This window comes from Caretta caretta, chromosome 3 (assembly GCF_965140235.1).
Source record: "Caretta caretta isolate rCarCar2 chromosome 3, rCarCar1.hap1, whole genome shotgun sequence".
In the NCBI taxonomy this organism is placed as follows: domain Eukaryota; kingdom Metazoa; phylum Chordata; order Testudines; family Cheloniidae; genus Caretta; species Caretta caretta.
In genome coordinates, this window is record NC_134208.1 from 47677091 (window position 1) to 47692971 (window position 15881).

The 15881-nt window shown below is 40.6% G+C and overlaps 1 protein-coding gene across 2 annotated transcripts in view; it reads right to left on the minus strand.

The window, feature by feature from the left end:
- The window catches only part of BMP5 (bone morphogenetic protein 5), a 71548-nt gene that overhangs the window by 19283 nt on the left and 36384 nt on the right, over positions 1 to 15881 (minus strand). For both annotated transcript variants that reach the window (XM_075126474.1, XM_048845252.2), the window contains one exon: positions 15673 to 15821. In XM_075126474.1, coding sequence (XP_074982575.1) covers positions 15673 to 15821 — 149 coding nt within the window. The remainder of the gene's footprint in view (positions 1 to 15672; positions 15822 to 15881) is intronic.

Consider the following 15881-nt stretch of genomic DNA (forward strand, 5'->3'; position numbering starts at 1 on the left):
ATCCCTTTCAGAGTCATATCAAATGGCAAAGTGCAGCAGTCCAGATCCCTTAAGCTGATTTCTCTGACCCTTCACAGGCGTCAATTAACTCTTCTATTAATAATTAGATCACAGTTACATTTATCTCGCACCTTTAATCCTGAAAGATTCCAAAGCACATATCTCCAGTACTGTATGTACATACAGAATCACAAAAATACCATCAACATTGAAGTGGAGGGCAGCAAGCTGGTGATCAACCGGCACTCAGCTCACTGAGCAACAAGGACCAATCCCTACTCTTGAAAAAAATATGCAGATCATTCAAGAATTACTTTTCAAGATGAGGATCCAGAGAGTCCCCATAACCTTCTCTATCCTAAATATGCCAGCATGCACTTTGCAACCCAATGAAGATAACTGATGGTTACTTATTTGTAACCAGTGTTCTTCAGGATGGTCTTTGAACATTCATTTTCTTTGGGATGCATTGACCAAGAGCATCTGGGATGGTGGAATCTTCTAGTTGTAGTGCCGCCCTTCCTTCCCCTGCCCTTGGCTTGGTCATAGAAGGGGCATGGCACCCATTGCCACCTCAGTTACTTCCAATCACTAAAGTTGAATATGAACTAACCCTAAATTAGGACTCTGCAAGAGGAGAGAAGGTGGATGGGGAAAGTGAATATGCAGAGTCCATCTCGAAGAACTCCTATTACAAGTAAGTAATGTTCATTTCTTCTTCGATAATCCTCTGCATATTCCCATTCTTGGGTTGGTTTGGCAAGCAGTACCATAAACTGGAAGGAGGGAGCATAGTCCTACCTAAACAATGACTGAAGTACTGCCCTGCCAAACTGTGCATCACACCTGGATGTCCTAGCCAGTGCATAATGTCTTGTAAAAGTATGCATGGAGTTCCATGTAGCAGGCAGCCTTCCATGTATCAATAAGGGGAATATGCTTAGTGAATGCTACAGATGTCACAACTGCTCTAGTGGAATGTGCTCAAGGGGAGCAGGAGGAGAGAGTGAAGCTGCTCGGTAACACTCTTCAATACACAGCCTGACCCAACTACAGAGGGATTGTGCTGAAATGGCCTGACCCCTTGAAGAGCCAGCATATGAAATAAATAATTTGGGAGAAGACCTAAAGCTCTTAGTTCTGTCCTAGTAGAATGAGAGCTCTCTCTTCACATCTAAGGAACATAATCTAGATTCTCCTTCACTTGTAATAGTTTTGGGGAAAATAGGTAAATTTATACTTTGATTTATATGAAATTCTGAAACCACCTTTGGAAGGAAGTTATGGTTTGATCTAAGAACCACCTTATTTTTTATGAAAGGCTGTATCAGAGGGGTCCAGCATCAACACATGAAGCTCGTGGACACTGCTGGCAGAAATGACTGCTATTATAAAGGCTGTCTTCACAGAGGGATGAAACAAAGAACAGCTTACTAGTGGTGCAAACAGCAGACACAGCAGCCATATTAAAACGAAGTTTAAATTCCACGGAGGGACAGGATCTCAAATTGGGGGCTACAGATTCAATAAACTTTTTAAAAAGCTTTTCTTGCCAGATTATTTGTGCATTATGGATTTACCATCAGTGTAAGTATGGAATGCTGCTGTTTCCGCTAAGTGGACTTTAATGGAGGAGAGAGAGACAAGCTCATTGTCTTTAAGTGTATCAAGTATTACAAAACCAGTTGCATAGAGACAGAAACTCCTATTAGTTGTCCAGATAACATATCTCTTCCATTTGAAATTGTAGCTGTATTGGTAGATGGTTTTTGAGCATTAATAAGAATTTACTGCACTTCACTGGAGCATGAAAATGGTGATCGGGGGAGGTCCTGGATGACTGGAGAAAGGCTAATGGAGTGCCCCATCTTTAAAAAAGGGAAGGAGGAGGATCCTGGGAACTACAGGCCAGTCAGCCTCACCTCAGTCCCTGGAAAAATCATGGAGCAGGTCCTCAAAGAATCAATTCTGAAGCACTTAGAGGAGAGGAAAGTGATCAGGAACAGTCAGCATGGATTCACCAAGGGCAAGTCATGCCTGACTAACCTAACTGCCTTCTATGACGAGATAACTGGCTCTGTGGATGAGGGGAAAGCAGTGGACGTGTTGTTCCTTGACTTTAGCAAAGCTTTTGACACGGTCTCCCAGAGTATTCTTGCCAGCAAGTTAAAGAAGTATGGGCTGGATGAATGAACTATAAGGAGGATAGAAAGTTGGCTAGATTGTAGGGCTCAACAGGTAGTGATCAATGGCTCTATGTCTAGTTGGCAGCCGGTATCAAGTGGAGTGCTCCAAGGGTCGGTCCTGGGGTCGGTTTTGTTCAATATCTTTGTTAATGATCTGGGAGGATGGCATGGACTGCACCCTCAGCAAGTTTGAAGATGACACTAAACTGAGAGGAGTGGCAGATACGCTGGAGGGTAGGGATAGGATATAGAGGGCCCTAGACAAATTAGAGGATATGATTAAAAGAAATCTGATGAGGTTCAACAAGGACAAGTGCAGGGTCCTGCACTTAGGATGGAAGAATCCTGTGCACTGCTACAGACTAGGGACCAAATGGCTAGGCAGCAGTTCTGTAGAAAAGGACCTAGGGGTTACAGTGGACAAGAAGCTGGATATGAGCCAATAGTGTGCCCTTGTTGCCAAGAAGGCTAACGGCATTTTGGGCTGTATAAGTGGGGGTACTGCCAACAGATCAGGGGACGTGATCGTTCCCCTCTATTTGACATTGGTGAGGCCTCATCTGGAGTACTGTGTCCAGTTTTGGGCCCCACACTACAAGAAGGATGTGGAAAAATTGGAAAGAGTCCAGCAGAGGGCAACAAAAATGGTTAGGGGGACTGGAACACATGACTTATGAGGAGAGGCTGAGGGAAGTGGGATTGTTTAGTCTGCGGAAGAGAAGAATGAGGGGGGATTTGATAGCTGCTTTCAACTACCTGAAAGGGGGTTCCAAAGAGGATGGATCTAGACTGTCCTCTGTGGTAGCAGATGACAGAACAAGGAGTAATGGTCTCAAGTTGCAGTTGATATTGGATAGGTTGGATATTAGGTTTGATATAAGTAAAAACTTTTTCAGTAGGAGGGTGGTGAAGCACTGGCATGTGTTACCTAGGGAGGTGGTGGAATCTCCTTCCTCCGAGGTTTTTAAGGTCAGGCTTGACAAAGCCTTGGCTGGGATGATTTAGTTGGGGATTGGTCCTGCTTTGAGCAGGGGATTGGACTAGATGACTTCCTGAGGTCCCTTCCAACCCTGATAATCTATGATTCTCTGATTTTTCCAAATCTTGTATTTTCCACTGAACAGATAGAGTAACTCATTATACCACTGTTGTCTTGGTCATGCTGGGGCAACTAGAACCATCCTGGTGAATCTTATTTTCTTTGAGGGTTAGGAGAAATGCATTTACATCACCTACATTTCCCAGTCTAAGAGGAATGTGTTCCTCAATGACTGTTTGTCTGAGCCCAGTCTCAAGGAAAAACAAGCACATTTTGTAATGAATTTTCAGTGAATAGATCTAGGTTGTGAATTCCCCAAAGGTTGAAAATGTTCTGAATCATTGAATCCTTTAGAGACCATGTATGCATCTGCGAGGAATCTCTGCTCAGATGATCTGCAAGCTCACTGTGCTGTCCTGCAACACATAAGGCAATTGGGGAAATGTTGTATAGGATATGCCAGTCCCAAAGTTTTGTCCTCTGGATTACCACATCCTGAATCTCCAGAAGAAATGCCTTGAGAACCCACTGACTGACCTTCAGTTCTAACACGTTTATGTGTAGTAAGGATTCCTTATCATTCCAAAGACCTCAAATGTAAAGGTTGAGGAGGTGTGCACCCCAGCCTATTCTGGACTCATCTGTGGTGACCATTTGCAAAGGAGGAAGTGGATTTAACGATGCTCCCTTGAGGACATTTTTTGGTTTCAGTCTCCATATTAGAAAGACCAACTTTCTCAGAATGGTGAGTTTTTTGAGCATATTGTCCATAGTGGGTTTGAAGTTCTTTAATAGCCAGTGCTGAAGTGGCCTCATTCTGAGTCCGGTATATGAGGACATATACGCTGTGGATACCCTGAAGCCCATTAACTCCGGGAAATACATTATCCTCTGAGAGGGTTGTAGCAGCAGTCTCTGTATAGTGGTCTTTAGTTCCAAAACTGTCTCCCTTATGGAATCGAGGATTCCCCCAATGAAGGAAAGCTTTTGTGATGTAATCAGAAAGGACTTCTCTTTGTTTATGAGAAGACCTATGGTTTCAAACAGAGAAAAAGTGACCTGAATGGCTTTGTTTAAACCCTTTACATACGGGGCCTTGAGCACCCAATCACCTAAGTAAGGGGTAACAAAGATCCCTTGTCTTTTTAAATGTGCTGCTACTGGAGTCAGCCATTTGATAAAATCCCTGTGTGCAGTGGAGAGGCCAAAGGGTAAGACTCTGTATTGGAAATGATCCAAACCAAAGGACAAAATGTAGATAGTTGTGGTGAGATGGTCTTAGGGGGATGTGGAAATATGCATCTTTGAGGTCAAGAGCAGCAAACCAATCCAGGGTTGACAGGGAGGGAATAATCAGAGCCAGAGATAGCATTCTGAATTAAAACTTCCTGACATATTTGTTTAGAGGCCTGAGATCCATAATTGGTCTGAAACCTCAATTTTTCTTCAGGATTAGAAAGTAGAAACCCTTGTTTCTGTAAATTAAAGGTACTTCTTCTACAGCCCCTGCTTGCAGTACAGCTTGTACTTCTGCTTTTAATCTGTCATGAAAAGGGAGGATAGTGGGGGGGCTACATGGCAGAAAGGATTTGAATTGGATGGAATAACCTTCCATTACTGTGTCTAAAATCCACATGTCCAAGGTGATAGTTGTCCAGATGTAAGCAGGGTCTGAATGAATGCTTCCCTGATAGCTAGTTGGAAGGGGAAAAGACTGTGGGTGTGTTTATGTAAATACAGTTTGCTCCGGCTCTGTTTACATAATCATTTACAGCTGTGTCAAATGATCAACTTTGTCTGGTGTTGGGTACAAATGATCTTAGTACTGAATGCAGGGGTAGTGAAATATGGTTACCAATGTTGTAATTATTGTAGGAATACAGGAAAGCAGGACTGTTCTTAACCTGTCCAAAATGAGGGGGGGGGGCACCCTCAGTTGAAAGAACTTCATTAAGCAGGGGCTCCAATGTCAGAGCCCTGTGAAAATAAGAGGGATGGGGATAGGAGTCCTGGTCAGGAGATTGCACAACCCCTGCCTCCCCCCCCCCCCCAGGGGTCCTCTGTTCTTTCCCACTGTTCAAAGAATAGAGCTAAATAGACTTCATTAGGAGCCTCTTTTGTTAATTTAATTGCTCATTTAGAGCTGAAACCAGTTGTGGTAGGACTGTGTTTCTGCCCTGCCTGCTAAGAGCTAAAATCACTGAGAGACTGATGTGCAGAGGTCACAGCAGAGAGGCAGAAAGTGACTAACAGTCAGCTGGTGAATGATCAGCCAGCAGGGCGGCGGCAGAGAGGCATGATGAGCAGGCAGCAGCAGAGAGAAGTGACCAACAGGGTGACTGGTGGAGGGGGCACAATGAGAGGGTTAGCTCAGTGGTTTGAGCATTGGCCTGCTAAACCCAGATTTGTGAGTTCAGCCCTTGAAGGGGCCATTTAGGGATCTGGGGCAAAAATTGGGGATTGGTCCTGCTTTGAGCAAGACTAGATGACCGCCTGAGGTCCCTTCCAACCCTGATATTTTATGAGAGCAGTGAGCAGGTGGCCAGTAAGCAGCCAGCAAAATTACAAAGTCCATTATTATGTCCTGAGTCATCCACTTGCAGCAAGGCACTCATTTTGTCTTTAAACAGAAAGTACTTATTTACCTTCTACAGTGTTCAATAAGCAACAAAACACATTTTACAAATTAACCACAGCTTAGGAGGATAGTAGCAATTCTTGTAGTATTTGGATATATTTTTAGCTTAAACTGAAAAATTTAGTGAGGATGGAGAGATCTGCTTGTGAGGACCATTATGCCAGAGCAGTCTCATTGACTTCAAGCAGAATAATCTGTGCAGCGTTGGGCCAATGAAGCTAAACAGCACAAATAAAACTTTCCCTTAATATTTTCCCCTTCATTGCAGTTAACTACACTCACACAAACCCCACTCAAGAACAATGTGTGATCATGTAGAATCTGTGTTGCACTGCTTTGGCCCAACAAAGTCAGGCCACTTAAGTCCCACCATGCCTAGGCCAAAGTCAAAGCTGAAGTTTTAGCTTTAATTTCTGGCAATCTTCCTGTTGCTGCCTTAAGTGAGACCAGCAAAATTAATTTTACATTTTTTTTTGTCATTTATCTATACATGTTGAAAGTGGTATTTGAAAAGCACTGTAAGGCAAGCTCCCTGGATAATTTATGAACATCTGAGGATCCATAGAACAGTATATTCTACTACAGTATGATATATTATTTAAAAGAAAAATGTTGTAATCATATAAAAATATGGCCCTTTAAATATTTGACCTATTCTTTACATTTAATGCACTTAAACTGTGAATGGTATGTGGGAGTCTTTCAACTTTCTTGGCATGCTTACTGTATTTTCAGCAAGAGGATAAAATAGGGAGAGATTGGATTCTTCAGTCATCCATTGGAAGAGTTAAAAAGAGCCAACAGTCTTCCAAATAAAACTAACCAAACTCCTATTTTTGCATCTGGCATGCTGGCAACTTATTTAAGTGATGCAGTGGGGCTGATTCTGAACTCATATTTATCCCAGTGACAGTCAACTGATCACTGTGAAATCACTTTTGATGTTCTCTATCTGTTTAAGCTTGAAAGCTTGTCTCTTTCACAAACAGAAGTTGGTCCAGTGAAAGATATTACCTCCTTGCTCTTTAGTATAAGTGACTACAGACTCAGGCCTAGTGTTTCTACTATTTAAGTATCAAATGTGTACTCAGTTCTGTAACATATGGTCCCTCTTTTAAGGAGCTCATAATCGAGTTTATCTACAAGAAGAGGCATCACTGAATGTGCAGACTCATGTGGCTCAGTTTACCTATAAATACAGCTAATAGATGGGCAATACATTATACAAATGTTCCATACTTGGTGGATTAATACTGATGGGCCTCATGGAGGAAAAAAATTAAGAAAGGATTTAAAAGGAAAGGTTGCTCACTGACACACAAGGAGACAGGTGGAATTCTAAGAGTAAGGGACACCCAGTACAATGTGGCCCTGATCCTCACTCTAGCCTTCAAGCAGTACCAGAATAATAATTATAGGGGGAGCAAGTAGGGACCCATATATTTAGGTTGCCTAAGACTTTCCATTATAAAGCATTTTTGCAATCATTTTTCTCTGAGAAGCTCTCACACCTAAATTGTTTGTGGGAGGATCCACTTGCGCTATAAAATGCCTTTTCTTTGTCCCAGGAAATGCCACTCAAATTTGGCTGAGACAAAGTAAAAATACAAACAAAAGTACAGGTAAAATACAAGTAAAACTCTCTCTGACTTGCAGCCTCAGGAAAACTTTGGCAGCCTGCCCAAATCACTGAACTTTCAAAGGCCGGGCTCATGCCGCCATGAAAGCATCAGCTCCACTGCCACCAGATGCTGCACTGAAGCTGACTAGCCCCAACGCAGCATGTGGTCCCAGCGGCCCAGTTATTCTCCCACCCTTGGGGCACTATAGGAGGCAAGATCTTCCCCAACTCCCGGGTGGTAAGAAATGGAGGCTAATGGGGGGAGGTGTGAAAGAGAGAGAGGCAGGCCAGGCTCCCCACAACCACCCCCCAAACCCAGCACATGGCACAAGTGTCCAATCTCCCACTCTGTGGGCAGCACATGGGACAGGAGCTACTGCAAATCTGGGGGAGAGGACAGAGAGCACACCACTCAAAGTTGGGCTTCCCTAGACCCAGTAATCCACATCCCCTCCTCTGAGAAAACAGCCGAGGTAACAGAGGCAGACTTGGGGCAGCTGCTCCACACAGCATGCACATTTCAAACCCTGACAGAATCCCAAGGGGAATCTTCACGATAATAAACGCTGCTAGAAGCAGCTTTAACTCTTTCAAAGTCACTCTAAGATTCTAACCCCACAATGCTCAGCAACAAGAGAAACAGCCAAGAGCAGCATGGGCATAGAAAGCTGCATGGAAAGTGCAGGGTCTAAAAGCTCTCCTTGAAGCTGAGCTGAGATCTATGTGTCTGCAGTCTGCTCGCTCTGTGGATTTTCTGTCCTTGATGTTACAGAGATACATTTTTTTTCTCCTTTGTATTGAGGAGAGAACATGTTGAGTTCTCTCCAGAGTGAACAATATGACAGCAAAAGAAATACTGATACTTTTTCATCTCCCCTGGGTTCTTATGTTCCTGTAGTAAAAATGATGTGCAAACTGTCACTAATTTCCAATTATACAAATGTTAAGCGTGAAAACAAAAGGTGCTGAGTCACTCACACTATTTTTAAAGGCCTATGGGGTGCATGCTCGATACACAGGAAAAGCATAAAATGAATGAATTTTCACATTGTTTCTGCATCTGCATAAATTATATGTTGGAATTCATCTAGTACCCCACTCGTATCAGTGTGAAAGCGATCACCTGATTTTAAACACCACAGAGGCTTTCAGCATCAAAAGGATGGAATCAGCATGAAGAATGCCGAGGAGATATATGTAGACATTTCAAAAAAGACAGAATTTAAAAAAAAAAAAAAAACCCAAACATGATCCTTAATTTACCACAGCTCCAGGGAAATGGTAAATTATATGTTGACAGCTTCCATGTGTGTTATGCAACTCTTCATTTTTACTATTCAATATATGTCCCATTAACAGAAAAATGGCTACATTTCATACCAAAGGATGCCTGTGATACCAAATACATCTTAAAGAAAACAACACATTCCAATGCCATGTGAACATTTGTACATTTTCAGCATTTTCAAGGGCAAAAAAATGAACTACAATAACCAAACATTTCTTATTCTTAATGCATTATTGTTTTAAAATAGTAATGTTCTTGATTTTTAATTTAAACATTATTTTTCAGACTTCACCAAGGGAGATGGCACAAGGGAAATATCCATTTTTCTAATTCCCTGAAAATTCCTCTACAAATGACATTCAGAAAATAATTACTAATTAATATTGTATTGCAGTAGCATCTGGAAGGCTGGATCATGATTGGGGCCCTATTGAGCACGTGCCATAGAAATAAATACAAATAAACACAGTCTTGTCCTCAAAGAGCTTATCACTTTGGGTCCCAATCCTTCATCTGGATCCCCTGGCATGGACCCTAGCACCCAAGCAGAATCCCGTTTATTTCACTGGGACTCCACATGGACGCAATGCTCTGTACCAATGGATCTTAACTAGGAAGCAGGGCCTAAAATCTCTCAGTGTTTTCCAGTGCACAGCCCAGTCCTGCATTCCTCACTCACTTAGAGCTCCAGTGGAAGTTACAGGGAATTTTTCTTGAGGACTGCAGGATCAGGGGTCTGTTCTAATGCCCACTGAAGTCAATGGAAGGCTTTCCATGGAGTTGAATGGGCCCTGGATCAAGCCCCATGTGCATATATAAAATAGATGGGAGGCGGGAAGAGGGGGTTCTCTGACTCATGGACAGAATCTGTTACATACTGAGTAGTGTAAAAATACATATTCCATCTGTGCACAAACACGTCATTTAGTGGTCTATGTTTATAGTATAATAGGTTCCAGAAATAAATGCAGTTCAATAAAAATAATGAAAACCTTAAGACCAAAATTCTAAGAGTATCTAAGGATGATTTTCCTATTACTAAACTAAAGAAGTTGCACAGCATAACTCTCTCCTAGAACTTTACCAAAATCTTTACTCACTATGGATGTGTACTCTTCTGGCATGAATCAACTGAAAAGTTAAAAAAGTGAGGAAAGAGGAGAACTACCTTTCAAAATGAAGGTCTTCATTTAGCTAATACATCACAGAAATCAGACAAGTCAGGCATAGAAATTCAAACTGCCTATGGCACTCGCACTTAAGCAGAAAATTACCTGTCATCTGATTTTGGGAACAAGACAGGAGTAATATCTATATAAAGATGAGCTGTACTTAGACAATTTCTCCAATGTGTAAGTTAAAAGATTACTTTCTACCTATACAATCTCTCATTATTAACTGAATTTTGATGCTAGTGCCAACAAATTGCTTCACCCCTTTCTTTCCAAATTTTCTTACTGAATGCCTCCCATAGGGTATTCAAGAATATTTAACTTTTAAATATTTAACTCTTTAAAAGAAGATGAATTTACATGAAGCTCCTGAAAAAAAAGCAGCTAAAATTTCTTCTGCAGTAGGAATATTATTTTATATCCAATACTATGTTTTATATCCATGATTATACCCAAAAACCTATGTTTAAAGAACATTAAATGTATGTATACACTGCTATGTAAGCACAGGGTGAGTAGACCCTGGGTTTGTTAATCTAGGGCTTGAGCATCTACACTCATTCGTAACTCCAGGTTAGGAATCGTTGAACCCTGGGACTCCAGCATTATTATCCGAGACCTACCACTCATATCCCAGGACTTCCTAGAACCCTCCCAAACTGTGGTCACTCTAGCCCTTCATTCATGGTGTTGTGTGGGAAAACTTGACTGTCCACAGAACTTCAATGTCCAGAAGACAAAAAAAGTCGGACCCCTGGTATCGTGGAACACTTTTGATGGACTCCCAGAGTATGAGTCTATTGCTTTGCAGTGTAGACTCAGGCCCATTAGAGCTTGAATCCTAGATCCTAGCTTCACTCAGTCTCAGACCCTCCACCCCATGGGATCTTGAGACCAGGCCCTGGTCTCAAGCATGACTTGTGTGTAGATGGATGGGGGGGTGGGGGGTTAGGCTTGGGCCTGAGTTCAAACCCTGTTCTTACACTCCATACCCTTATGGCTGTAAGCATTTTTTAACACGGGCAAAACAATGTCAGTTCCTGCTTCTCTTCTGATTCTAGCAAAGAGCTGAACCAATTTTGCTGAAATTAGAAAAATAAAATAAAAATGCAGCCTCAAGCATACACTTCATATGGAAAATTTCAGCCCAAATGGTTAAAGTTCGGTTGCTTATAACTTGCCAAAAACAGAGTCTCATAATGGGAAGTGTCAAGTAACCAATAACTTTAAGCAGCGCCACAATTCGAACACATACTGCTTTTCAGGGTTCTGCTCTATATCACCTTGTAGGTAGACATCTTGAGATTATATTAATTTACAACAATTGCTGATGGATAGGAATAGTAACTTATGAATTAAAAATACATTGGTGAAATAATGCAATATCAATTTTTGGGAGGCAGGCAGGAAATCACCTATTTTTATTTTTCATATTATTTTTATAAGGAGAATGATCATGTATTTGTTAATTTCTAGGGCTGTCAATTAATTGCAGTTAACTCACATGAATAATTTAAAAAATTGTGATTAATCATAGTTTTAATCACACTGTTATACAATAGAATACCAATTGAAATTTATTAAATATTTTGGATGTTTTTCTACATTTTCACATACTGTATATTGTATTGTGTGTTGTAACTGAAATCAAATTTTATATTATTATTACAAATATTTGCACTTTAAAAATGAAAAACAAAAGAAATAGTATTTTAATTCACCTCATACAAGTACAGTAGTGTAATCTCTTTGTTGAGAAAGTGCAATTTACAAATGTAGATTTTTGCGTTTCATAACTGCACTCAAAAACAAAACAATGTAAAGCCTGCTTGTAGACCTACAAGTCCACTCAGTCCTACTTCTTGTTCAGCCAATAGCTAAAAGAAACTAGCTTGTTTGTATTTACAGGAGATAATGCTGCCCTCTTCTTATTTACAATATCACCAGAAAGTGAGAACAGGCATTTGAATGGCACTTTTGTAGCTGGCATTGCAAGTTATTTACATGCCAGATATGCTAAACATTCATATGCCCCTTCATACTTCGGCCACCATTTCAGAAGACATGCTTCCATGCTGATGACACTCGTTAAAAAAATAAACGTATTAATTAAATTTGAGAGTGAACTCCTTGGAGGAGAGTTGTATGTCCCCTGCTCTGTTTTACCCGCATTCTGTCATATATTTCATGTTATAGCTGTCTCGGATGATGACCTAGTACATGTTGTTCATTTTAAGGACATTTTCACTGCAGATTTCACAAAACGCAAAGAAGGTACCAATGTGAGATTTCTAAAGAGAGCAACAGCACTCAAACCAAGGTTTAAGAATCTGAAGTCCCTTCCAAAATCTGAGAGGGATGAGGTGTGGAGCATAAGACTTTCAGAAGTCTTAAAAGAGCGACACTCCGATGTGGAAACTACAGAACCCGAACCACCAAAAACGAAATCAACCAGCAGAAGGTTGATTTATCTGACTCAGATAATGAAAATGAACATGCGTCGGTCCGCACTGCTTTGGATGGTTCTCGAGCAGAACCCATCATCAGCATGGATGCATGTCCTCTGGCATGGTGGTTGAATCATGAAGGGACATGAATCTTTAGTGCATCTGTCACGTAAATATCTTGCGATTCCTGTTACAACAGTGCCATGAGAAATCCTGTTCTCACTGTCAGGCAACATTGTAAACAAGAACCAGGCAGTATTATCTCCTGCAAATGTGAACAAACTTGTTTGTCTGAGTGATTGGCTGAACAAGAAGTAGGACTGAGTGAACTTGCAGGCTCTAAAATTCTACATTGTTTTATTTTTGGATTCAGGTTTTTTGTACATAACTCTACATTTGTAAGTTCAAATTTCATGATAAAGGGATTGCACTTTACAATAAAGGGATTTTATTAGGTGAATTGAAAAATACTATTTCTTTTGTTTATCATTTTTACAGTGCAAATACTTGTAATCAAAAATATAAAATGAGCACTGTATACTTTGTATTCTGTGTTGTAATTTAAAACAATATATTTGAAAATATAGAAAATATCCACAAAATTTTAAATAAATGGTATTCTATTATTGTTTAACAGTGTGATTAATAGTAAGATTAATTTTTTAAATTTCTTGACAGCCCTATTAATTTTATATAATTTCTTGAATGAGTTGACATCTGTCTTTGCTGCATGTCAGAAGATGATGCAGCTACTCTGGATTTAGTCCACTTCTGTAACCAAGAGCTGAATTTGGCAGAGAATCACCGGTTGTCAGTAGACAATATGACAGTGGAAGGATACTTTATCGGAGCACTGCAGTATGGTTTTTGAAAAATAACTCATTTTGGTGGAAAGTAGTTTTTCAGTTAAGAGTTCACAGGCATTTTCCATACAGCAAGACAGTAATTTTAAACAAATAGCTTTCTGGAAAAATTAAGATGGTGATTTACCCCCTTTGAATGCACCAATGCGTGTTAGTTACCTAATAGCCTGATCTACTAACACTTACTAATGGGTGCATACTTACTACCAAGGATATTCCCACCGATGTGCCTATGTTCAGCGGCAAGCATTTGCTAACTTATGATCCTGCAAGCAAGCTACTTTGTGGAAGGTTTGCAGTCTCCCAAAAACCATATACTAAAATGCAGTGTCAGATTAAAAAAATGACAGAAAAACTGTTGAAGCCTCATTTATTTATTATTGTCTCACTTATTGAAAACATCTGTTCCCACAGTAACTTCAGCAAAAAGGAGCTCTTAGATCTGTGAATAAAAATGGGCAATATCTTCATAAGGCAAGGGCCTGGGTGGGGACCTATCAGAGAAGGAGTTGGGGAGACTTTCTAAAGCTGGGAATGTTCACAGACTGATGAATGAGAAATGCAATTTCTGAACCCAGATCATTAACAATGAGAAAGTGCTGCCTAGGCAGAGGAAAAAAGAAAAATATCAATCCTGACCCCAGAATTTCTTCTGGTCCTTATTAACGTCATGTCAGCTAATGTTCAGATTAACTGACACCATAGATCACCTGACCTCCGACACAAATACTAAACTGACAGGTCAAGAGTTTAATTTGGAAGACTTTTTGTGGAGTATGGGCTAGTTAAACCATTTCAGAGATCATATGATAACTCAGTTTACTAGTATTTCACTTTTAATTGGTTTTTAATGATGCGTATGTAGAGGCTAAATTCTCTAGAATATTCTTTGTAACTAAACTTGCATTTATGCATAAACTGTATGCAGCTGTGTTTAGAAGACATACTTTTAAATGACCAGTATAACCAGGGGTGTGAATGTCTGGTTCAGCAGAGACAAGTTGCTATTTTAGTAAGATGGCAGATTTTTTATTCAGCAGGGGACTGGGGTTATTCCCTTCCCCATTCCTTGCCCTAAAGCTAGGTGAGGGAAAGTGGTATGAATTTTATCCCAGGTTACTGCATAGGGTTCAAGTATTCACTTTACAACTGATCAGGAATTTTGCAGGACAAGGTAGGTTTCAACTAACCTCCCCATTCAAAACATATATTTTCAAAATAAAAGTTTCATATTTTGGTTTCAAAACCAAATGTTTTGACATCTTAGCCCTGGTCTACACTGGGGGTGGGGAAATTGATCTAAGTTATGCAACTTCAGCTACGTGAATAACGTAGCTGAAGTCGACGTACTTAGATTGATTTACCATGGTGTCTTCACCACGGTGAGTCGACTGCTGACGCTTCCCCGTTGACTCTGCCTCTCTCTGACTCTGCCTCTCATGGCGCTGGAGTGCAGGAGTCGATGGGAGAGTGCTCAGGGATCAATTTATCACATCTAGACTAGACGCGATAAATCGATCCCCGCTGGATCGATCGCTGCCGGTCAAACCGGCGAGTAGTGAAGACAAACCCTAGTTATCTACGTTTTTTAAAAGGTAATGTTTTTAAAAGGTTGAAATGTATCAATTGACCCAATCTGAAAACCTTTTTGACTTAACAGTTTGTGAAACTTTTTAAGATTTCAACTTTTTGACCCAATTCAAGATGGGAAAACATTTTTGAATCTCATAGGAAAGAAAAAATGTCGGACCTAGTTCTTTCTTCCTCCATATCGTTCTCTAAAGGCGGCAGCTCAGTGGTGGTTCTAGTGGAGAGGACTCTGGGCAGTTCAGTCAAGGCCAGGGCTCTGGAGGTAGCATGGGTAGGAGCTTTGGGCCCACAAAAGTCAATTTTCAACAGAGGACTGTTAGGATAATTTCTCTTGGATGAAAAATGAAGCCATGACTACCTAGGGCAAGACTTTTTTCTTCTTCTTTTTTTTTTTTTTTTAAAGAAGGGTCTGTCTAAACTCTATGAATGTATATCTTATGGGAATTCTCTGTGTTGCAGACCTGAAGAAGAGCTCTGTATAGCTCAAAAAGTTTGTCTCTTTCACCAGCAGAAATTGTTCCAATGAAAGATATTACCTCACCCGTCTTGTCCCTGTCATCTTATGGGTAATCATCAGTGGCAGTTCCATACAATAAATCTTACCTAAGTGTTCATTAGGTGTAATCAGACTCACTCCAGTTTGTAAAATCACCATATTCTATTACATTGAGAACATGTTGTGGAGGTGACAGGGTAAGTTAGCAGTCTCATCCTGTCAACCAGCAGCAAGTACAACTTTTATCCATTGCAGTTCAAATTGATCCTGCACACAGCGGGCTTGCAGGCCACACCCCAAGCATATAAAATGAGGTATAAACTGTAACTTACCATCCCCAGTTTCAACACAGAGTTGCAAGCCTAAATTGTTCTGTGGATTAATCACCCAATGGTTGCTGGTCACAGTGATATCAAATACAAGCCAGCCCACATTAAAAGCTTGAGTCTTCCTTGTGTCCAGCAGGAACAGTTCTGCATCCCTATTTTAAAAACAAACAGCAGAAAGTTAGGGCAATAGCAAAGTCATTGTTTCTTGTGTT